The sequence below is a fragment of the Erythranthe guttata genome, chromosome 12, assembly GCF_056151865.1.
Source record: "Erythranthe guttata isolate IM_541 chromosome 12, IM_541, whole genome shotgun sequence".
NCBI classification, from domain to species: domain Eukaryota; kingdom Viridiplantae; phylum Streptophyta; class Magnoliopsida; order Lamiales; family Phrymaceae; genus Erythranthe; species Erythranthe guttata.
Window position 1 is genome coordinate 5,477,423 of NC_142544.1, and position 26,143 is coordinate 5,503,565.

The 26,143-nt window shown below is 33.4% G+C and overlaps 1 protein-coding gene across 1 annotated transcript; it reads right to left on the bottom strand.

The window, feature by feature from the left end:
• Window positions 1-15,621: 15,621 nt before the first annotated feature.
• On the bottom strand, window positions 15,622-16,212 carry LOC148766292 (uncharacterized). Its single transcript, XM_088827220.1, has one exon. It carries the CDS (start codon window positions 16,210-16,212, stop codon window positions 15,622-15,624), a length of 591 nt encoding a protein of 196 aa, XP_088683346.1.
• Between the last annotated feature and the right edge of the window lie 9,931 nt (window positions 16,213-26,143).

The following is a 26,143-nucleotide window of genomic DNA, read 5'->3' on the forward strand; positions in this document are numbered from 1 at the left end:
TAGGTTTTACCTCATTTTCGCATATTTTTGCAAACTGGTCATTTTTTTCGGATTAATATAATTTTTTTGAGTTTTAATGGCACGTTAAAAACCCTATCACAAGCAAAAAGGCCCGACGACAAAAACTCATGAGCATAGCTCAAGATTCCCATCAACTTTCGATGATCCGACGTCGTTTCAACTTATAAAAATCAAATATTGCTATATAAGGAAAGTTTAAGGAAATTTTAACCAATTCATAGAAACATTATATAATTAGGATTCCGTTAATTCTGGTGTTTCTAAAATTGCGATATCAATTAGAATTAGGCTTTAACTCAATTATACATTATTTAGAACAATGATCTTTTTTATCGGTTTATTAAGAGTTTTTGAGTTTAAATGACATGTTGAAAACCCTATCACAAGCAAAACAGCCTGCCAAACAAAACTCATGACCACAACTCATGAATCACTTTAGCTTTCGGTGATCCGACGTCGTTTCGACTCATAAAATTCAAATTCTGCAATTTAAGAAAGTTTAAGAAAATTGATATCAATTCATAGAAACACCAGATTAGGATTTCGTCTGTTGGGTTGTTTCTACAATTGCGAGATCTATTATAATAAGGTTTTAACTCAATTTAACATTGTTTTGCAAAATGATAATTTTTACCGGTTTAATAAGGTTCCTTGAGTTCTAATAGCACGTTAAAAACCCTATCCCAAGCAAAACGACCGAAGAACAAAGCTCATGAGCATAGCTCATGAATCGATCACGTCATCTTTATGTGATCTGATGTCATTTCGACCAATAAAAGTTAAATCTTGCTATTTTAGGAAAATTTTAGAAAATTCATATCAATTCATAGAAATATGAGATGAAGATCTCGTAGGTTCGGTTGTTTTAACTCATTTCTTTTGCAAAATCATCCTTTTCCTAGTTTATCTAGATTTTTTGAGTCTTAATAGCACGTTAAAAACAGTATCCTAAGAAAAACGGTGCGTCTAGAAATACCATGAGCATAAGACATGAAACACGTTGATTTAGGTGATCCAACATCGTTCTGACTAATAAAAATAAAACTTTGCTATTTTCAGAAGAAAAAAAATATAAATTTCATATCAATTTATAGATACACCATATGAGGATTCCGCCAGTTGGGTGGTTTCTAAATTCCGAGATCTAAGGTTGTTTCAGGTCTAATAGCACGTTAAAATACCTATCCCAAGCAAAAGGACTTCACCAATAAAACTCATGAGCATAGCTCATAAATCACATCAGATTTCGGTGTCCCGACGTTGTTTCGACTCATAAAAATCAAAGTTTTCTATTTTAGGAAAGTTTTATAAACTCTACATAAATTCTATGTGGAATGAACTTGATAAATGCGGTTTCATTTTTACGAATACGGATTTAATTTTCAAACGCTTTCTCTCTAGGGTTTGAAAAGTCCTCATTTTTGCATATCCATGCACAAAACGGGTGCGAAATAGCACTTTTCACGCTTAAAACAGAGCAAAATAATATCATCCACGCCCATGTTCGGTATGAGAACCACTCTTTCACGCCCAAGTTGGGAGTGAAACAATAGTTCCCACGTCGAACATTGGCGTGAGTGAATGGTTGCCTTTTTTTCTTTTTTCCTTTTTTCCCTCCTTTTCCTTTTCTTGCTTTTCTTTGTTGTTTTGTTTTAATTAATTAGTGATTACTTAATTAATAATGAAAGTTAACAAATAATAACATTTTTTTATTTTTAATTAATTTTTTTAATATTTATTTAGTAATTAGCTAATAATATTTAAGTAATTAATGAATAATTAACAGTAATTGATTAACAATTTGTAGTACTAATTTTGATAGTTAATGAATTAATTAGTTAATATTTTTTACTTGTTAATGTAAAGAATGTATTTGTTTCATTTATATGTATTTGTTACGTTTGGAGGGTTTGGGTGGGTTTGAATGCTTGAGAGAGAGAGAGAGAGTAATATTTTAAATAAATGGTATTCGTGAAATTAGAATAGTAAAAATTATTTCAGTTCATACAAATACTATATGAGGATTCCGTCAGTTGAGTTTTTTTCTAAAATTGCCAGATTTATTAGAATTAGGTTTTAATTCATTTTTCAAGTTTTTTTTTAAAAAATGGTCGTATTTTCCGGTTTATGGATGTTTTTAGTTTTAATTCACTAGTAGAAAATTTGCTTATTACTACGAAATTTTTTTGCTATGGTACAAAACCGTAATAAAAGGTACTTTTTACTACGGATCAATTTTGAAGTTGTAGTAAATACTACGATTTACCGTGGCAAAAAAATATTTGCTACAGCCATTTACCATAGCAAAGCTTTTATCACGCCCGTATATGTTACGGGGCAAATTCGTAGCAAATGTGTAGCAAAAGCCTTTTTAGTATGAATTTGATACATTTTGCTACGGTTAATGATCGTAATAAAAAGTCATTTTTCTACTAGTGATTGCACGTTTAAAATCCTATCCCAAGCAAAACAACCAGGCCAAAAAAACAAAACGCAGAAGCATAGCTCATAATTTACTTAAACTTTTGGTGATCCGATGTCGTTTCAACTCCTAGGAAAGTTTTATAAACTTCACATTAATGGATAAAAATAACAGATCGGGATTCCGTTAGTTGGGTTGTTTCTAACATTGTGAGATCTATTAGAATTAGGTTTTAGCCCATTTTCGCATTTTTTGGCAAAATGGTCGTTTTTTCTGGTTCAATAATGTTTTTTTGAGTTTACTCGCACGTTAAAAACTCTATCCCAAGCAAAACGGCCCGACGAACAAAATACATGAGTATAGCTCATGATTCACGTCAATTTCGGTGATCCAGCGTCGTTTCAACTCATAAAAATCAAATTTTGCTATTTTAAGAATCTTTTATAAAATTCAAAGAAACGTTAGATGACGATTCCGTCAATTGGGTTCTTTCTAAATTTGCGAGATAATTAGAAGTAATTTTTAACTCAATTTGGCTGATGTTTTTGCAAAATGATATTTTTACCGGTCTATTAAGGTTTTTTGAGTTCTAATAGCACGTTAAAAACCTATCCCAACCAAACGGCCCGACGAACAACCTCATGAGCATATATAGCTCATGAATCACGTCAGCTTTATGTGATCCAACGTCGTTTCGATTAATAAAAATAAAATCTTGCTTTATGTGACACCCCATATACCTACCATACCTTGACTTTTTAAGTTGATACATCGATGCTAAGTCTATACTAGTCAATTGGGGGAGGATTCAATATGAAAGTTATTTTGCTTAGTGCGCGCTGCCGTAGAGATATCAGTATCAACTTTGTTACAAATGCTGTCAAGTTTATAGCATTATTTTGAAGAATGAATTCATTGCAATTTCCTGTAAGTAGGAGAATTCTTAGAAACGTGATGGAAAAACGATTAGCGTTTTGAGTTATTTCCTGACGAGGTGATCGAAAGCTTATTAACGACAGGTTTGAGTGTAATTCGAAAGAAAAATTGACACAATATGATAGGGGAATTCTAGTGTTCGAAAGAGAGAAGAGAAGAGAATTTAAATGTGTGGCCTCCTGCTGTGTAATCACACCCCTTTAAAACGCCTAGTGACCCATTCGTACGGCCGTCTGGAGAATTTAACTGTTTTGAGACGGCCATAAGAAAAGGCGGAAATCTCTGTTTTGAAAATTCAAATAGCACGGCCGTCTGAGTTTTAGAACTAAATTTTAATACGGCCGTATGAAACGACATTTTTTTATACAGAATGCTCCCCAACTTTTAGATGGCCGTCTGGGAGCTCTAGTCATTTTTTTGACAGCCGTATCGTTCTAATAGAACGTTGTTTTTTTTTCTCATACAGCCTTCTGAGATTTGCTTTGTTTTGAGGAGGGCCGTCCGTGCTCCAAACTAGCGAATTTTGACCTGCCCCTGTACTATGGACTTTGTATTATATACCCCCATGTACTACACATAAATACAAAAACCCCCTTACATACATTTTTGCAAAATATGACAAAAATACCCCTACTCAAGCAAATATATATATATATATATATATATATATATATATATATATATATATATATATATATATATATATAGTTTGAGCAATTTTCCACTATATATTCTCTTACCATTTTCAGTCAATTTTACGTGAGAAATTTTAGTATTTATATTTTTTTCTCCAAAACATCTAATTGCTTGGATTTTTTTTTTAATTTTCTAAATTAAACTTTTTATTTTTGTCATTTTGAGTTTCTTCATTTTTTTTTTCTCTTAAATGTCTTCCGGTACTTCAAATATTCTAAGATTATTATTGTTGAGAATTTGAAATGCCTGAAGAAATCAAAAATACAAAAATAAAAGGTTTTATTCAAAAAATTAAAAAAAAAATCTATGTAATTAAATGTTTTGAAGAAAAATATAAAACATTTCCAAGTAAGATTAACCGAAAATGTAAAAAAAAATATAGTGGAAAATGGCTCAAACAAACCCTTATATTTATAGGCTTAGCAGGGGTATTTTCGTCAGATTTTGGAAAAAAATATAACAATAGGCTGGTTTTTGTATTTATGTGTAGTACAGGGGTATATGATACAAAGCCCATAGTACAGGGGTGTTTTTGTACTTCACCCTAAAACTTAGAAAAAAAAAACGAAAAACATTAAAATCTAGGGTTGACTCCCGAGAAGCGCTTAGTTAGTAGTCTTCAGCCAGACTTCGTTAGCTTCTTTCTTCAAGCTAAAGTGACGGAAGTCATTTGACGATGCAATTATCCTCCCCAATAATGCTTGAGGCGCTGCCATTGACTTTGAAAAAAATTCCGATACCGAAATCCAATAACTCTACTGCACCATGTGGAAATACTTCGAGCACCGTAAAAGGCCCTGACCAACTAGACTTTAGTTTGCCTGGAAATAGTTTGAGACTGGAGTTTAAGAGTAACACCAGCTACCTCTTGTCAAATTCACGATGCAAAATCTTATTGTCGTGCCACCGCTTGATCTTTTCCTTGTAGATCTATTTTTTCTCGTTAACATTCGACCGCAATTCATTGATCTCGTTGATTTGAGTTGTCCATCTCTCCTTGCACGGGATGTGGTGAGTGTCCAAACATTCAAAATTGGATTTCAGCAATGGCTTCGCCGAGTCTAGCCAATATTATTGTTCAACCACTGCTTCATCCTCAATTTCAGTTCTAGCAACCAAAGATGCTTCCAAAGGATCCACAATTAAAGGGTTAATGTAATCATTACTTACGTAATTCAAAACATCAAAAGTAAAGCATTCATCAACCTTTTGTGGGTGTTTCATTGTTCGAAAAAAAAAATTTGATTGTTTCATCCCCAAAGACATAGATAATACCCCATTAAAAACATCAAATATAGTCTGACTCATTCTCAAAAAATGCCTCTATAAGATTAAGGGAATTTATTAATCTTCTTCCATGTCTAGGACTACAAAATCTGCTGGAAATATGAATTTATATACTTTGACTAGCACATCCTCTACAATGTCTTTTGGGAAAATCAGAGATCTATTCGTTAACTGTAAAGTCATAGACACCAATTTTATATCGTGTAGTCCCAAATTCTGAAAAATAGAAAATGGCATAAGGTTAATTCTAGCCCTAACTAAGTCTATGAGAGACTTCCAAAAGAACTTACCCCCTATTGCGACTGGGATTGTAAAGTTACTGACATCTTCCAGTTTTGGTTGAAGTGGGCCAGTGAGGATCGCGTTGCATTGTTCAGTTAAAACTATCGTTTCATGCTCACTAATTGTTTGCTTTTAGACACCATATCTTTCTAAAAGTTTACCTAACGTGGCATTAGCTCAAGAGCTTGAGTGAAAGGAATATAAATATGAAATTCATTTAACTTCTCAAGAAATCTTTTGTAATAGGACTCAATCTTGACCTTGACCAGTAGTTGAGTATATGGTACATCTACGGTCAGCTTTGGCGCAACGACCGATTTTCACCTGGGTGGTCTAGCAAGCTTGCTGATTCTCCTAATCTTCTTTCGCCACTTGTTTTGCACCTTGCTTTCCTTTTTCCCTGCTTGCTTCCCCTTTCTTGACACGTCCTCCAATTGTCTACCTTTCCTAAACTAATGGCATTGCACTGCTCGTTTTTGTTCTTTCGAGGATCTTCCGTATTTGAAGCCAGTATTCCCGACGATCTGGTCGTGAGTTGAGTTCCAGATTGGCCCATTTATATTTTTAGGTTTCGAATGAATGCTTGAGTTGATGTCATGAATTGTGGTAAAATGGCGGCGAGGTCCCCACCTTTGGGTGAGGTGGATTTTGGAATACTGGGGCTCGCTGTGATCGTACTTAATGTTGTCCTTGTGGTGGTGCTTGTCCTTGACTTTGTTGGTTTCCTCCCCATCCAAAGTTGGGGTGATCTCTGCAACTCATATTATACGTGTTGGAATACTGGTTCCTCTGCTGTCGATTTGTACCATTCTTATAACTTAGAGACACCATTTCTTTTGGGCACTGATCAGGGATTTGGAATACATGGGCTTGTTGAGATTACAACTTCCTTTGACAACTCCGTCCTCGTGTCTTCTTGGTTATGTTGTTCGACATGTTTCAAGCCTTCATGTACTTATTCCTCGCTATCCGCTCTAATAATTTATAAGTTTAGTCATATGTCAAACTCATGAAAATTTCTCATGCTGCTGAATCAAGAAAAGTTCTTGAATTGTCCTGCAATCCAACATAGAATATTTGTAGCTAGCGCCACCCTGGAAGTCCGTGATTTGGGCATCTCAAGATTAAATGTTTAAATCGATCCCAGGTCTTGAAAAGTGCTTCGTCGGCTAATTGTAGAAAATTTTGTATTTATCTCCGGATCTTTTTGATTTTAGTGTGGGAACGGTGTACTCGTGCAATGCTCGCTGGTGAAATCTGCGGGGTTGTTGTTGAACGAGCTGGAGGTCCACCTACTCGTTAATGATGTTTCCTTCCGCATCCAAGAAATTCCACTGGTCATCGCTCCTACGATTATTTACTCCATCCACTACTACTTTAGCTTGTTGAGTTAACCGCTAAATCCTTCTGGCTCGCCTAAATGTTCGCTCGATTTCTGGATCAGAAGGTATTATGTGCGTGTCGTGTCTCCTTCGTATAAAAAGTACCTAAAAAAATAGAATATATATCAAAATAAAAATAAAAATAGTTAAAATAAAACAGGCTGAAGTAAGAAAAAATTCGCAAACTCGATATCAGAATGAGTAAATATTTCGCCGTATCCCTCGCCAACAGCGCAAAAACCATGGGCTAAAATACTAACACGGAAGTGCACGCACCGCTAACAAGTAGTAAAAGTGGACTTGTGAGAGTCGGATATCGATCCCACGGGGAAAACTCAAATTACCTAATCTTAAGTACCGAATTCTATCAACTATATTCTTATCCAGCAGACCGAGGTGGTCAATTCGTCACCCAATTAAACAACTATTAGCAAGTTACGACTCCTGATTATTAACTCGAGACACTAGATTACTTATAACCCGTTTTCAAGTTGTATTATAAGTCTATAATTCATAAACAACTCACTCTATGTATTTGCAAACAAATTATGAATAAAGCATTTACTAACAAGTCTCGTAAACGGCTCCTTAAGGTGATATATGTATGTATACGTTAAGACATGCAATTAACACACTAATCCGGTGCAAGCTACTCGAAGGTTCTTCTATCCCTGTTCTAATTCTTAAAACGATCTGTCGATTCAATTTTAACAATAACACAGGAACATAAAGTACCTAAATTCATGCACTAAATAAGACCAGATAGAAGAAATAATCAGGTAATCAAACTTGCATAATATTAGACAAAAATAGGTTAAAAATCACCACACAGTGTTTCCATAAAATCCTAGATTATACGGTTTAACTACTCATGTTCTTAAGCGAAAACGCTATAAAAATATTAAAATACATAAATTCAGAAAAGAGAAATAAAGAAGGAATTATGATGAAGGGTTGTCAATTCTTCGTCTTCAGTTCTCCGTTCTCTCACTCTTCTTGCTCTAAGATTGTGTAAAACAAATTCATTCGTGCTTGGTATTTGCTCTAATATAAGTAATCAAATTGGGTAGACGATCGGGGTTTCCTTGTCCAATTAGAACTCCAATACTGCTCTTTTGCGTGTCCTCACACGGCCGTCTGAGAATCACTACAAATCTCCGACGGTCGTCTCAGATTTTGAGACATTTATGCTAAAATTCTGCACGTGACACGACCGTGAGATAAATAGTTGAAATATGGGGCAATCGTCTCAAGTTCAGTCTCTGACTTGTTTTCTTCCGTTCTTGCCCGATTTTGACCCCTTTTTTACAGTTTAACCTTCAGAACTCCAGAATCTTCAAATTGTACCTAAAATTTAATAACCAAGTCATTAAGCCCCATTATATCGATAAAATTCCACAAAAAATTTTGTAAGAAAGTATAGATTTAGTGTAAAATCTACACCCAACAAGTTGCTCTCAATGAGTAAGGGGTGGTTCGATTTTAATTGATCATTTACGTGAAAGCAGGTCTAGTCGGTTGCAATTATGGGCATTTATCCCTTTCATGTTTAATTTAATTTGCACCGCATTGTAGTCACATGTGACGTGTGTCGTGTCTTTAGTGGGGTTAATAGGGTATACTATTCATATATTAAGGCCTCGTTGGTTGCCAAGATAAAATTAAATAATTTAATGAAACTCAATTGTGTTATGGGACCTTGGAAGATTCAATAAAAAACATACCTAGAAGACAAGATAAATCATGATAGCATAATATTTTTTGGTCGACCTAGTAAGTTATTGAATATACCAAACATCAAACAAAGTCCTATTATATATTTAGTTAATAATGGCTAATCTCCCCAACCAAATAAGGCCTTGTAAGCCTTATAAAAGATTACATGACCCGGAATTAGGGTATCAAGCTTTTACATAATCAATTCTTCCTTTATCTTCTCGTAATTCTTATATCTCTCAATCTTTTTGTTTGAATTATATTTATTTTCTCAAATTACCACATATCAATTAGTTTTGCTAATACCAAATTAAGTTGTTGTATGGTGTTTTGTGGAGTCTAGATGCGAGTGACCTTAATGGTAAATTCCATTAAAGTGATCTTACACTTGTTTATCAAAAAATGCAGCAACTCCATTAAAGGGCCTAATGGTATCAAATTATAAAACTATCATTTTGATACTCGTAATTAATCCTCCTCTAATGGTATTTTTTAGATACTCAACCAGTCTAAGGTGCGAAAATGCTCCCTGGAAAATGAGGTATAAAAAATATAACAACTCTATTAATCTATTATTATTTGACATGTGGTGTTGAAAAATATAATATTCATATATTTAAAATGTGATAATCTATTTGATATACAAGGTTGGAGTAAATATTTTTTTTGAAATATCAAGGTATTATATTAAGTATCTAATAAATATTTAGTGCCCCATTTTGATATTTCTATGTTGGAGTTGCTCTAACGGAGATGATAGGTGTGTTTCCGTAGAACTCGTATATGGTTCAAGGATACCTCCAAAGTGTTAATGAGATATATTGAGATTGATAATTAATAATCACTAACGTGTGGCACAAGTTACATCTAAATACAAGACATTGCATCTCTAATTACAGTGCTAAGTCAAAATAATTTACTTGTTAGGTCATAATCTTCTATGGGGGCCTGTTTGGCTAAACTTATTTTAAACAGATGATAAGCTCTTACGTTTGATAAGATGTTTTAAGAGCTGATAAGTTGTTACATCTTACTTTTAGAATAAGTTTTTAAAGTGTTTGGATAATGATTTATTGATCTGATAAACTATTTTTACTCGTTATAAGATCTTAAATAAAAATATGAGGTGATCTTATTTGCTCTCCAACAACTTATTTTAAAAAAATTAAGATATTTTCTTAAAAAAATACCAAATACTTTGGAGGAGCTTATAAGCTCTTAAACATCTTATAACCTCCTTTTAACATTTTATAAGCTTAGCCAAACATCCTCTTTGAAGAGTTTTCTTTCTCCCATATTCATATATGCGTGGCATTTTTTTGTAAACAATTACGGTAACAGTCATTCAATAACTTGACCATGATCAAATTCACGTGCAAATCAAGTACAAATTACGTATAAATCTCGTACATATTACGTGATTATGTGATTATATGTGCAGATTCGTACTTATATAATTTCTTAGAGTCGTTTTCAAGAATGATTAATAATTCAAAATAAAAGAAAGATGATACCATGATCAGTATTTTGATTAGATCAACAATTGTTATCACTTGGCTTTTAAGGTCATCAATTGTGAAGAAAACTAAATTTATATTTTACTGACTAAGACAAACCTTGTTTAATTTAACATGTAAGAGATTATTACTAAATTGATTAAAAGAATCTTTTTCAATATATGCAATATATATTGGAGACTATTTGGAATAAGATTTCATAATATGGAAAATTTTGAGCCAAGCATGCTATGAGCAGATTATACATTACGTTCCTATATAATATAGAATATGACATAAACCATATCTTGCATAATACATAATATAATGCCATTGTTTTGCATTTCTCGCAAAAAAAAAAATCACTTAAAGCAAGTGCTAATTACTTCAAATGGGCGGAAAAAGTTTTGAGTGTATGGGCTTTCAAATGCATATATATATATATATATATATATATATATATATATATATATATATATATATATATATATATATATATATATATAAACGGTAAATCTTGTTGGCCAGATTCTGGCCAACCAGAATAAATCAATTTACTAATATACCCTTAATGGTGCATTTGGATGGAGGGATTTGGGGGAGGGATTTCAAATCCATAATAACAAATCCCTCGGACTTGTTTGGATTGAGGAATTTGGAGATGGATTTCAAATCCCCACCCCTCCTTTTTAGTTGATTTTGGAGCAATAGTGATGGATTTCAAATGACTCCAAAATTGGAGTCATTTCAAATCCATTCCCCAAATCAAATCCCTCCCCAAAATCCCTCCATCCAAATGGACCCTAGTGCTTTTATGTTTCTGCCTTTGCTAATACTACAAGGTCAAGTAGCAACGCTAAAAATGCGTGATTAATCTATTATTATACTTTATTACGTTATCAAAATCACTGTTTTGATGATGTTTTTTTCTTGTATGGTTTATTGCAGCAAGGTATCGCAATGTGCTTCAATCTTGTGGTTAAAGAAAGAAGACGAGTTCTTATCAGTGTTCTAAAAATCGGCCGAGGCGGCCGATTAATCGGTCGCCGAGGCGGAGGCGGTCCAAAACCTTTACGATTTTAGTGTAAAGGTTTGAAAAATCGGTTTTATGCATGTGAGGCGGTTTGAGGCGGTCCGAGGCGGTCTGAGGCGGTCTGAGGCGGTCAAACCTTTAAGGCGGGTCAAACTTCGGTGGCAAAAATCGGCAAAAAAATCGGTCAAAAATCGGTTTTTTTTTTTTTTTTTTTTTTATGTTATAAATCAAAATAAAAGTTGGGATTTTAATAAAAAAAAAAGGAGTTTATACTTTATTTTGTTTATGTTAATTATTATTGTTAAAGAACTAATGATGTACGCGAGGAATGTATGTAAATTCAAAAAAATTGCCTTTTTATTTATATTTTATAAGGATATTTATGTATTATGATCTTATTATTATTAAACTTTTATTATGTTATTAGAATATATATACATGATGGAGATATAACTATGTTTAAATATTTTTTATCTATGTTTTGAGTGTTTATAAATAATATCTACAAATATATTATATTAAATTTTAAAAACCGATTTATCACCGATTAATCACCGCCGCACCGATTAATCGTGGTTCGGTGCCTGACCGACTCGGACCCGATTACCGCTTTTTACAACCTTGGTTCTTATATTCTTTTTGCATGCACGTTTTTTTGGTCGTTGCTGGTGGTATGGTCGAGGTAAATTGGGTATATACAGTGGCGAGGCCAAAAAAAGTTGTGAGGGGGCTTAAATATATGGGGGGCTATCAAAGAAATTTAAGATAAAAATTTGATATGAATTTTTTCTCCTCCATTTTCAGAAGATAATACCAAAGTGAATCGCGAAAGTTAAATTGCTATAAGAGTCTAAGAAACATTAATATCAACTCGATTATGAAATTTACACAATGGACTTTTAATTAATATTCATTATGAAAATTAAGATGAAAGAAAAGACTAGGGGTGAGTTCGGTACGGGATTTCGGGAATTCGGGATTTTCGGGATCGGGATTTCGGGATTCGGGATAGAAATTTTAAATCCCAATCCCGTCCCATACTATTAAATCCCGATAATATCGGTATCCCTAAATATTTCGGGAATTCGGGATTGGAATCGGGAATCCCATATTTTGCCTAAAACACTAAGAAATATTGTTTTTTTTTCCATTAGTATTATTTTATACACTAAACCAATTTGAATATATTATATACATACTATTGTTCTTGCACTGTTTAGTTTTACCACAAAACTTGGAACAAATAAAATTTAAAAATTTTAAAAATAAGGTGAAACGATATATTATATTGTATTTCTCATATATATATATATATATATATATATATATATATATATATATATATATATATATATGTGTGTGTGTGTGTGTGTGTGTGTGTGTGTGTGGTTTTATTAGTTTTTTTTTCTTAATTCCTAATTCGGGATTAAAATATCCCAATCGGGATTCAACCAATTCCCGATCCCGATCCCGTATTTGTTCCTAATCCCGATCCCGAATCCCGTAATCCCGAATTCCCGAAGTTTTAGTCCCAAATAGTAAAATTCCATTCGGGACGGGACGGGATCCCGAATCCCGTTCCCAAAGTCCCAGCCCTAGAAAAGACGTCAAACGTTAATTGATCGCCGGTGTGCGTTCGATCGGCTGTGGGTAGCCATTTAACCGCCATTAGTACAACTATGCAATAAAACAAAGTTTTTTTTTCTTTTTTAAAGAACGAGAACGAAGTTGAGAAATAGAAAATGTAGATAAGTCAGACATGAAGGGGGCTTTGATAAGTGAAGCGACTTTGTATAACTTGGCTTAAATGGAGTCAACAGACTAAAATAATATAATTGGTTAGGCTACAAAATAAAAAAAATAAAAATATATATATATATATATATATATATATATATATATATATATATATATATATATATATATATATATTGGATGCTACTACTGTAGTATTTCGTTTTTGTATTGCTAGTTTTATTTTTACCATCACATTTGTGCATTATTTTAGTAATAAGAAAGGTAAAAGTTTATCCTTTAGTTTTTATCTGTCGGTAAATCCGTTCTGAAAGCGTCTTAACTGACAAACCTTAAGGGGCAATTTTCTTACATTTTTTGGGCTTTCTATCCTTTGTTCCACATTACATACTAAGGTTAATAAGGAAAGATTACAACATAATAAATTGAAACTATGCACGTGTTAATCATCCTATGGCATCCGATTTTCCTATTAAAACAGATCATCCGGTCTAAATTTGCACCATTTTAATAATAATAACAACTATAAGTAGTTACGAATTCACGAATTTGTTATTGAATTTGTGGAGGTCTGGTGAAATGCTCCTAAAAAAAATATGATTTTTTTGGGACAAAAACAGAAAGGAGGAAGAAAAAAAATTAATAACAAAATTTAAGAGTTTTTTTTTTGCATTGATTTGAATTTTGGGTGGACTAATAATAAAAAATGTTTTTTTTTGCATAAATTTATATTCTGAGTGGGCTAATTACTAAAAATTGAGCGAGCTAAATGGATATATGTGTATAATATATGAGAAAATTTATAAAATGAGGATGGACTCGGCCCGGACTATAAGCCAAATGAACCGGCTTGAATTTTAAAATCAGATTTCACGGATTCAGTGTTTAGGTGGTTGATGTTGTGTTGTGAAATACATCGTGTACATCTTTACCATTCATCTACACACAAACACACATATCAACATTTGTGTGTGTAGACCAGCGATAAAAAACAACTGGGTGTAATTTTCTCTCATCATAGAAATAACACACACTATACGGAAAACACACACTAGAAAAATATATATACACTACACCGGAAACACACACTTAAAAATATATACGCACTAGACCGAAAACATACACTATAAAAAATACAACACTACACCGAAAACACACACTAAAAATTATACACACACTGCACCGAAAACATATACTACACAGAAAACACACGTTAAAAAAAATTACACACACTACACCGAAAACACACAGTACATAAAATTTGCTCACGACACCGAAAACGTACACTAAAAAAAATATACACATGACACCGGCAACACACAATTAAAAAAAACACACACTACCAGGCCCATTTCAGGTCCAATATTTTGGCCACCCTGTAATTAAGCTGGCACATTCCGGGCCCATTTCAGGTCAATTTTATGGGCGACACCGTAAATAGTCGGTCCAGAAATAGGCCCATTACACAATTGTTGGGGCACAAAACTGGCCATTCCAGGCCCATTTCAAGTGAAATTGTTGGGCCACTTCGCAATTTAGCCAGCCCAAAAAAGGCCCATTAGAGGCATTTCATTTGCAATTTTTGGGCCAGGCCCAAAATAGGCTTATTTTCTTGCATGAATTAATTAGAATAAAATATGCATAAATTCACTTTGATAAAATATTAAGTATATAACCTAGTACTTGCTAAGAGTCGGTTTTATTCCAGTCACAATGTCATTACTCAATTCCTAGGTATATTTCATTTTAACTGCGTCTTTGTTGTTTCTTCTTCATGACAATGGTAAAATATATGTTATGTATATTTGGTTCCTTAAGCTAGTAGTTTATTTATTTCCCCAACGACGCGTAACATTAATTTGGACGATGTAAAAACTTGTACTTACCATGTGAATCAATTTATGCTAATCACTTCAGCGACTGATCGATCAACTCGGTGAAAACAAATGTATTTTCACTTATAAAAGCATGCGTTATGCAGCGGATTAACAATTTAAAGCATCTTTCGAACTCAGCTGTTTCTTTTGAATTAACTGTAGGCAAGTTTTTCGACACTTCAAATATTTCAGTTCCTGTGAATGCAAGCCAACACTTAGCTATTCTATATGTTGACGGAAGGCAAATTCAACTGGATTTACAAGACTAATTGCAACTTTTTTTAACAATCCTTGTAGATCTCTGAAATTTCGTTTGGAACTGAGGATTCCTCAATGATCATATATAATAGTGTATTCTGAAGAAGATTTTCCGATAGAAATCGCGAATTCTAGGATTTTGTTTCTGATTTCAACACAGCACTTCTGTCCATTACTTGGTCGTTCCAACCACTTCATTAAAGAGAAAGGAATCGGGAGTTTTCTATTCGTGTATAGAGCGAGTTGCCTTGAAAAACAGGCTTCGTATGTCTCGAATACGATCTCCAATCGAGGCCCTGTCTATCTATGTATTTCTGGTGATGCCAAGGGATTTGCATGTCATGTCCACACGTTTGTATCTATAGCAACTTATATATCATTTTTTTTCTTTTACGACCTACATGCATGCTTCGTTTTTTTGAAGATCATTTAGACACGAGAGCTAACCATGTAATTTGTATCATTTTTCCACCGTGTGACCAGCCAAGCCACAATGAGTGCACTGAGGGCGATCACGGCGTTTGCCAGCAGAGAATGAAGGTTTCCTTGAAGCATCAGAAGTAGCAAACGTCATGGCTGGGGAAACATCATGAACCAGTGGTTGATTGAGAGAACGATGACGTTCTTCCTGAGAAATAAGAGCAAACACTTTGCCAATTGGGGGAAGAGGATCCATAAGAAGAATCTGAGCACGAGATGTGTGCAGAGAGTCATTAAGCCCCATAAGGAAGGTCATGATGTACTCGGATTCATAATGTGCGAAGAGGCGATTAACTCCGCGGCAAGTGCAGGTACAAACGGGGCGAAACGAGGAAAGTTCATCCCATAGCGACTTGAGACGAGTGAAGTAGGTGTTCACTGAATCATTATTCTGTCGGAGATCGGAAATTTGACGGCGGAGCTGGAAAACACGTGGTCCATTCGTTTGACGGAATCGACTGAGCAAATCATCCCAAATAGCTTTCGCACTATCAGAATAAAGGATACTAGACTGAATTTCCTTGAAAACAACATTGAGGATCCAGGAAATCACAACTTTGTTGCCTTTCATGCGCCGACATCGGAATGGAAAATTATCCAATCTTGGTTAACGTTATCTTGGATCTCTCAAGGTCCAGTTAGTTATTTCAATGGGGCAATTTACTATAGGTTCCTCTATATTAAATTTTATGTTAATAGATCCAAGTCAAAAGTTTCAATTTTTAATGAATTAATTGTATCCATTGTGGCAAAAAAAACCCTTAATCAATTCATATTAAACCCCCAAATTTATCTACCAAATAAAATTCCCCAAAACTCTAGCAAATCAAATTCCCTCAAATCTCTCTCTCTCCTCCCAATTTTAATTAAAAAACAAGTCAATTCGTGAAGAAAAAAAATATTTCTGCAAAAATTCAAACTCTCAAACTTCATCAAATGCAAACGTCAAATGCAAACAGCAGACACCAACTAAAAAAATATAATATGTATTATTTATTTGCAAACAACATACTACACTCGACCAAATGCAAACAACAAAGTGCAAAGACGAATATGCATCACCTAAGTAAACAGTAAAATGAAAAATATGATTAACATCATCTAAATTCAAACAAAAACAAAAAAAAAAAAAAAAAAATACACAGTATGCAAATGCAAAACACAACAACAAAATTTTCAAATGTCAAAAAATAGAATTTACAATTTGCAAAAAAATCTATTATTACGGATTGCTATTTGCAGTTTTCAATTTTATGTTTCAAATTTAGTTTGTCAACTTAAATTCTTTTTGGTGTTTGGTGAACCAAAAAATCAATTAAAAATGCAACAAAAAATATAAATTCAGTATAAATAAATTTAGAGAGAGAGGAAGAAGCAAATAACTAACTTTTTGTAAGCAAGGAGGTCTTAGTTGTCGACCAAGGGATAATCTCATAATGTAAAGCTCCCTTCTTCTTTTTTTTCTCTATGTATTCCTATTCGCTCATACAAATCATTTGGATTCTTGTCTATGTATTTCTTCCAGAAAAATATAAACAGAATTCGAAGAAAAAGGAAAAAAAAAGTTTTGAAAAGAAAGAGAGAGTAACGCTCGTGAGAGAGACCAGGAGAAAGAGAAGAAAGAGAGATGTGAGATTAGAAATAAATAGAGACGTGAGATTGGAGATAATGAGAGAGTAATATGTAGGATTTGTTCCCTAATTAATTGAGGGTGTTTATGTCTATATACTAACAATTTTATTGAATATATATTATTATTTTGAGTCAAGGGACCTACACCTATATTCATCTAACAACTTGAATCCTCACCTCTACAAGTTTGAAATAAGGGTTGTGTAGCCTATGTCCCTTTCTCAATTAACTAAGATAAACCATGACAAAAATTATTTTGGCGGGCCGACCCAAAAAATAATAGCGCTAACAAAACGCTAAACTAAATTTTACTATTTAATTAATATTGGTTAATCTTCCCAACCAAATGGGGCGTGAATAAAATGACTTGTTACTAGAACCGACGTCGTTAGAGCTTATATTCGAGAAAGAAATGTCTTACTTAAAGACACTTTTGCTTGTTGTGCATCAAGTGAAACTGAAGAAAACTTTGAAATTTAATTTGTTAAGAAGTATTATTCAAATCTCATGTGGTGGGAAGTTCTGGATAAGATGACGTGTGTATATGTGTGTTGTAAGATATAATTAGTACATGCCACTAAAAAAGATTTGTTATTTTTTTATCATCTGATTTGCCACTAAAATTTGTATCTTTTTGTTCAAGGCAATATGTCGATGGGTATAAATTAATAATTAAGTAATATGTCAAATGGCAGATTATCATATGATTAGGGGGGGAAATTGCTATTATAATTTGTTTATAGTTTTTCCAATAATTCTTTTTTTTTTTTTTATAATAAATTGGTGACTTGAAGTATCATGGCAAATAAATAAATAAAATTTAATTAGGGAAAATTGGACCATGACATAAATATATTCCTAACTAACCCAATAAAAAATTGTTCCGGAGCCGAATATCGACACGGGCCGGGCCATCCATATAATTTTATTTTAATTTAAAAAATTGACGTGTTCCCAATATTCTTTCTCTTTAATTTGAATTAAATGAGAAAATAGGAGTAAAAGGGGGTGTTTTCAGTTTGGTGATGGTGCTGAGGAACTGTTGGAGTGACGAGTTGTGAGGGCATAACAGTAATTTACAGGTAGTCAAATTAATGTCCAACGTTTTTGGTGTTTGTTCCTCTTTCTTGTTATCCCTTGATTCAAGCTTAAATTAAATTAATCGAGAAGTCTATTGTCAATTTTTCTAATAGGATATCGTTTAGGTGTTTAGGTATGAAGTGAGGGTTTTGGAGGGGGTGGAGTTTTTGAATTTCTCAACTCAATTTATTATTGCACTTTTGTGAATGGCAGCAAAATGGGAGCATGAAAATCATTGACACAGGGAGAATATGTTTCGGTCGAAAATCTCGAGAGCATCTACTCCCTCGCCTATAGCATCGATGCGGTTCCGTTTCTACTTTTGCAATTTGTGCTTTAACTTTGGTTGATTTTAAAAAACAGGGTGTTGAGGATTCAATTGTCTTTCATTACCAATTTATTTCAATTTGTCAATGGCAATTAAAAGTTGATCGGCCTATTGACATTCAATCGATATGAAGTTAGGCATACTTGTCTTCCCACGTTTTATTTTATACGTCTTTCATTACCTTTTGTCGGTCTTTTTCAACACACATTTCTCTTGGAACTATATACAAATGGTTAAGCTGCTTTGCTAATGTCAATATGATAGTAGAGTAGGTACCTTGTTTTCCACTCGGAACAAGGTTTTCTAGTAGCTCAAACAAATATTATGTTCACTCTCGTAAATTTTCGACTGACTGTACGCCAGTTACGGAGGAGATAATTATTGCATGTAAAACTTGTTCATACTTGGATTCATTGTTGTGACAGAAAACATTACGTAGAGTTACCGAAATAGAAGACAACGACCATATCTACGACCACGACGGTCCCACCCTCATAAAGTCCGAAACGGGGCCCACGTCCGAAAAACTTCTCCACGCGGACGCTGTGTTGATTTGCGTTTGCATGTTCCATTTTCCAATAATTATGGGTTTTCAAGAGGCTATCAAGACTGTAACTTGAAATCGATAATGATCGGTTAAGCCTAGTCAGTGTATCCATTTGGAAATCTGTGTTTGTTTCTGATGGAGAGTAGCAAGGGAAGTTCTTATAAAATCATTTCCTGCATTTGTTTCCTTTCTTGATTCTTTTATGAGGTCCGTACATTCTTTAGTCGACATAAAAGCTCGTATTGCCAATCAACACTCAACGGTACAAAAGATTATATGAAGTATCGCACAAAGAAAACGAAATAAATTAAGATAACTAAATTAAATTACAACAAAGTCAAACTACAAGTATAAAACCAAACACAACAAAACCATGTTAATTTACACACAAACTACAATCTAGGAAAGAAACAATTTCCCGAATGTCATCACAATAGCCAATGCAAGAAAGAAGATGACCGCCTCAGGCATTGGAGGAGCTGGTGGAGGAGCCACGTCCTCGGCTCGTAGTGGAGCCATAGGCTCGGCCGCTGGCACTTCCTCGGCCGATAGAGAAGCCATAGGCTCGACCGGTGGAGATGAAAGCGGAGGCAACTCTATATCCGAGTCTGAGTCCGACTCGGGTAGAATCTCCTGCGTCTCTATATCGGCCTCCTCCAGTTGAGTCAAACCCTGCTCGGCCGGTGGAGATGGAAGCTCGGGTAGCTCTGAATCCGAGTCTGAATCCGACTCGGATAAAATCTGCTGCATTTCTATGTCGGCCTCCTCTAGCTGGAGCAAACCATGTTGTCTAATATAGAAATATAGATACAACATTATTTGTACCACTCCGAGAACTACTCCAATGGCATTTGGAATCTGTAAATTGAAATGATAGATTAATAAATTAAAATAAGTTTTTAGTATTAACTTACACTTCATATTTATTTTTACTTACCAACAATGTCGTTTTTTGTGAGATGAGTGCATTTATCGAATATACTATCCCGTCTAGTGTTTGGAAGAATGTTAGAATGATTGGAAACATCTTCAGATTATGTGTCGTGATTAGTTCCCGTTGCAAAAGATAATAACATGTGAATAAATAGATTATATGAAATTTAAATTAGCAAATAAAGTTTGGATCTTACCGTGTGGCCTAACGGTCCAACGATCGCCACCAACCACCCAACGGTATAAATGATAATTACGATCTCAATCCTCAGATCGCCTCTACTCCAGATGTACGGTCCGATGGTACATGCAGCTAACCATACTACCGAAATGCTCGCCCATTTTATAGCTCGAATCTGAAAAACAAATGTATACAACAATTGTTAATTAGTTATTATTGAACTAGCTATCTTATACAAAAATTGTTGATAGTTGATGCTTACCCTGTGATTGTGCACAACAAAGTACATGGACGTGATGATGTACACGACTTCAGCCATGCACCGGAAGACACCCAAGCCGATCTCTATAGGCTTTGCAACTCCCTCAAGAATGTCATAGTACATCAGCATAACAGAGGGGAACAACTCGATCAAGTGAGGTATCAAAGGATACCCCACGCTCGACTTGCCCCAGTAGATGTACCAGGAACTAGGTCTATATAAAAAATACTAAAATAATACAAATAACATTATAATTATTAGTGACGAAATATAAAAAAAAATGCAAATAACTTACAAAGAGTGTTAAGCCGACTAGGAACTGTGTAATGATAACTGCAAATAAAATTGAATCGTAAATAAAAAAAATAGAAGAAAATAATGAGATTAAAACAATAATCAAAGAGAAATTTTTTGTTACAAATATTACCAGAAACGCTAGTCACATGAGCAACCGAATGAGTCTTCATAAATAGTTGTACCTGCACATATTAAATCGGAAAAAAGTGAGTCTTTGTAGAGATTGTTAGTCATTAAATAACCGAACTTTTTGATCAACTTGAATCTAAATTAACTAAGGTCAAGTTAATCAACTTTTTGACTGAATTAAAATGGTTAAAATGGTTTATAGCCATAACACGAAGTATGGAAAGATGATAGCGCTTAATGTTATCAGAATCGGACCGGCTATGGAACCGGACGACCATTTGGATCATCGCTTTATAGGGTCAAATCGGTTCAACTGGGTTTTTGATCTTTATTAATGTCATTATTTTATTGATTTTAATGTTTTAATAATACTATTTTCTTTATATTTTTAATCTTCCACCTATTATTTTCACTTTTATCTACATCACTCATTTTTTACTATGTTTCTTTTGCTTATACACTCCCATTATTTATTCTTCAAATCCAGCAATCAACCACCCTAGCACCCTAGGGGTGCAAGATTTGGAACGGAAGTTCCAATTTCTACCTGATCCGAAAAGTTTCGATTTTGGAACAACTTTTTTCATTCCGACTTCCAAAATTCCGATTTCCATTTTTTTGGATTTCCATTTTTTGCTGAAATTCGGATGCATTATTTATATTATATTAGTGCATAATATTATGAGATGTTGGTATTGTCGCACACTTGAAATAACACATAACAATATTTTTTATGATATGTTATATTAATTATATGATGCCTATGTCAATGTACATAGAACTAGAAGCATATGACATATGTTTGTTGAAGCATATTTTTTATGAATTGGAAATTATTTATAATAAGTGATAAAATTATATGAATATTTATGCTATGAATATAAATGACTTTCAACATGAATAATGATGTTTAATCGGATAATGGTTTATTGAATGTACGAATGCATTATTTATTCCATGTTAATTTTGAAATGCTTACGTACATATATAAGTATTTTGTATGCATAAATTGTATGATGCATGTGAATATTTGGAACTATGTAATTATGATTACGTGCATATATGTATGTTTATGAGCTCATGATTAGTTCCAAATGTTATGTTATTTCATAAATAATTCATGATATTTGTGATATTATCATGCTTAAATTCAATATTTAGTATATTGAAGATCAAGTTGATGCACATTTATCTTTAAAATGATAATTTCGTATGTGTGTGCAATTAGATGCATGTCATATTTGAAATTAATATTCAATCGAAACTCAAGAAGTTCAATTTCTAAAGGAATATTTGAGCAGTTGTTATCTAAAAGAACATCGAAGATGATCGATCTATTGGATTGTCGTGATTTTTAGATATTGTATTCATAAGACATAAGTATAACTTATGAATGAATGAAATCGAATTTTATGATGTTCAACATCTAATCCATTCTTAAAGCAATGGATGTTTTTTTTTCTTACGAAAAATGTCAAACAATCTCTATACGCGAGATTATTGTGGCTAGTTGCACTGTTGGATCTATATTTCTATATTGTGAACGGTAGGAGTTTCTAAACTCTTGATTTGAATTGTGTACAAACTGTCACAATTTGATAAGAACTTTCTTGATTTGAGTATCATGAGAAGTTTCTTATAGTGTGTTCTATTACGACAAAATAAACACAATATGTATAGTGTTAAATCACATTGGTGATTTACAAGATTGTACAATTTATGAGAAAATTATTTGTTACTTTTGTGGTATTTATACCAAAATTTTATCATGTATCTTTGTTAGTAACAAAGATGAGGCCTTAGAAACATTTAAATGAGAATGATCATGGTAGATGAATAAATATAGTTATTCAAAGTGATTGACGTGGATGATATGAAGTCTTTTTTTGACAAGTTTTGTACTTATCAAATCGCTAGTCCTTATCAACCACAGTTGAAAGTATTGAGAAATGAAACACCCGAACTCTTAATGAGTAAGAAAGCCATGTTGATAATTCTAGAGTAAGCTAGAATTTGTGGGGGAGATTATGGCTCACCACTTTTTTACCACATAAAGGTTTTGGACCGTAGAAATGTGGGGGTGTATTGACCAAGGTAAAAGTACCTAAGTTGAACAACTTCAAAAGGCCTAAGAATGTTGAAATGCATATTTATTGAATATGCTAAGTACGAAAGTGCTCAAGATAGTCATTCTTGATGCAAATAAATGTACGGTGTTAGAAATTAAATGTTTTGAAAAATTGGAATTTGACCCAAGTTTGACAAACAATTTAAGTGGATTCCATTTGATAAGTTATGGAATAAAAATCTACACTGTCTAGATAAATCTAGTGTGTTTAATTTCTCAAAATCGACTAGGAGTGAATGGGAAATTAATGTATATGAAGGTGAAAAGTCACCATTCCACATTGACAATGAGCTTCACTTAAAGCACTTTATTAAGTGTAAATAGTTAGCTAAAGATATATCTCTCTATGAAATCAAGTGGTAATTTATGAATTGATAAATAACCAAACGCTCAATAAAAGAGAGCTAAGAAAATCATTAGATTGATTTTGATTTTCTAATTTATGAGTTAGAAAATGAACCTCGGGCAATTAATGAAGTATTGTCCACTTGGGGGTTAATTGTATTTGAGACAAAGAAAATATTAGTGAAACTCGTATGGTATGAACTTAAATAAGTTTTAAAGCAATTGCATATTTGATAAGAATTTGTTATCAAATAATTTTAAAGTTGGCAAGTTTAAAAAGTACATGCACATAAGAGTACATGTTTATGAGTAAATGACATGTTAATCATGCTTAGTAAAATATTTCAAAGTGGAAAATATGGTCATATTGATGCAATCCTATAGAGATTAAAATCACTAAGGATTTTATGAATTATTGGAGTCTCGTTATGTCGAGACAATGCTAGTCATATTGAACTCATCAATATAAGACTATAAAGAATAGTGGGGAACAATGGTTCAACTAAAATATTCTTGAAGATATTGTAGTTTAATGAACTACATGTTGATTGACTCATTAAGAAAGTCAAGTAAATAGGTAATCCTATATGAAAACGTAAATTACATTATAGAAGATATCCAATTGTACTTGAAAAGTAAATTCTTATGAATTGGATATGTGCTACTAAGATACTAAGTTCATAAATGATTCTGTATTGTGGAAGTCCTCAAAAATAAATGTATAACTCGATTCACTATGGAATTCGAGTGATAACTTGGAAGGTAAAGAAAAATGTTAGATAACTCCATAGTTTTCTAGAGGACATTATGTGATCGACTTAGTTGGTGCTTGAAAATAATTGTAGTAGTCAATTGGCTATACAAAGAGCATAACATAATATGTAAAATGGTAAAGTCTCGACCGTAGACGTAACACCATTTAACAATTGATCTCTAGAGAAATTATAAACGTTGACTTTACGTAGTCAACAGATAATTTGGTGGATCCTTGACGAAGGAATCAATAGAGATCAAATGTGCTAGTTAGTGATGGGAATGGGTCTACAAACGAAAATCCATGATGGTAACCCAACCTTAGCTTGTAGATTGGAGATCCCAAGATCTTGGTTCAATGGGACAACTAAGTTATGGAAATTCAAATCGAGCACCTCGAAATAATTCCTACCATTCCCTAAAATCCAAGTGCTACCTGTCGAATGTGGTGATCTAGTGACTTTTAATGATTCCTATGACCTTTTAAGGTGGAATACGGCATGGTATTCTTCATGGGAGATCACCTATTTAAGTGTGAAGTATAGGGCCGCTTCAATGAAACACTTATGAATCCAAGAATTGGTCCAATGCCGAAATGGACACAACGTGAGAACAAACGACGTTAGAGATGTTATTGTGTAAATGTTGTTGTCTTGGTTTACATAAAAGTTGATTAGTTCAAAACATCGCGTTCACTAAGCAACAAGTAAATCCGATAACATTTTACTAAGGAAGGTTCAAAGCCATAAGCTACCTCTCCCGATGCAATAACAAGTCGATTGGACTTTGAATGTGTCTGCATGCGTTAATTTCATTCATGTGGGGGATTGTTGGAAATTTTGAGTATTTGACTCAAATTTTGTTGAATATTTAAGTGGTTTAATTTAAATTCTCAAAATTAATTTTTGATGAATGATAAATTAATGGATCATTTAACATATTTAAGTGCGGAAAATAATAAAGTGAAATGCCACCATTGAAAATGATGGAGGTGTTTAAGCACCTATTAAATTGAATAGGTGAGTGGTTAATGGGAAAAGGTGTGATACCTTTTCATGAAATTATTTTCCTAAGAGCTGTGACTTGTGGTCATAACCTTTGAAAATTTATAACATATTCCAAAATCCACAATTTGAGATAGTTCATTTTCACATAGAATTCAATACATTAATTGAATTCACTTCTCAAGTCCTAAACGTCGTTTCGTTCGCCGTGTTCCAATAATTGTTGTGCTGCTTTGTTGGAACTGAAATAGTCCTTGTATCTTGGGAGACAATTGTCGTAACCGAGAGCACTGCACGGGCCAAATTTGTCTTAAGGACAAAGAACCTAGTTCTTGCCTCGACTACATTTTTCTTGTCAAACTTCTGTCCAAATTTTGTTCGTTCCCATTTCAAAATACACACACCCAAATAACAAACATAGGATTCACCCAATACATGTGTATTATACATGGATAAGTGGATAACAACACAACTATGGATGTAAAAGGACCGAGCTAGGTTGTTTTTGGCGAGCTCGATCTCTAGCACATTTGAGTTATTTTCTCTAAAATAGTTATATAACACACGATGTAACAGTGCAAAATGTCAATATTCCAAGAAATTGTTGTTCTACTTTCAAAATCTTGTTAAAATCACCAGAGGCAAGTTGAGAATTCGGCATGTATGTTTTTGTTACTAATAAATTCATCCAAAAAGGAGGCTCACTTGTTAGCTATTACGATACTTTGTGTGTTTGTAAATTATCTACCAAAGTCGAATATGTTGTATGGAAAAAGACAGATCTAGAGAATTTAAATCACTCGTGTACAATTCTTCAAGTGCAGGCTGTGTAATAATACACATACAAAATATGAGCATTTTTTTTGTCAAAATACATATAAAT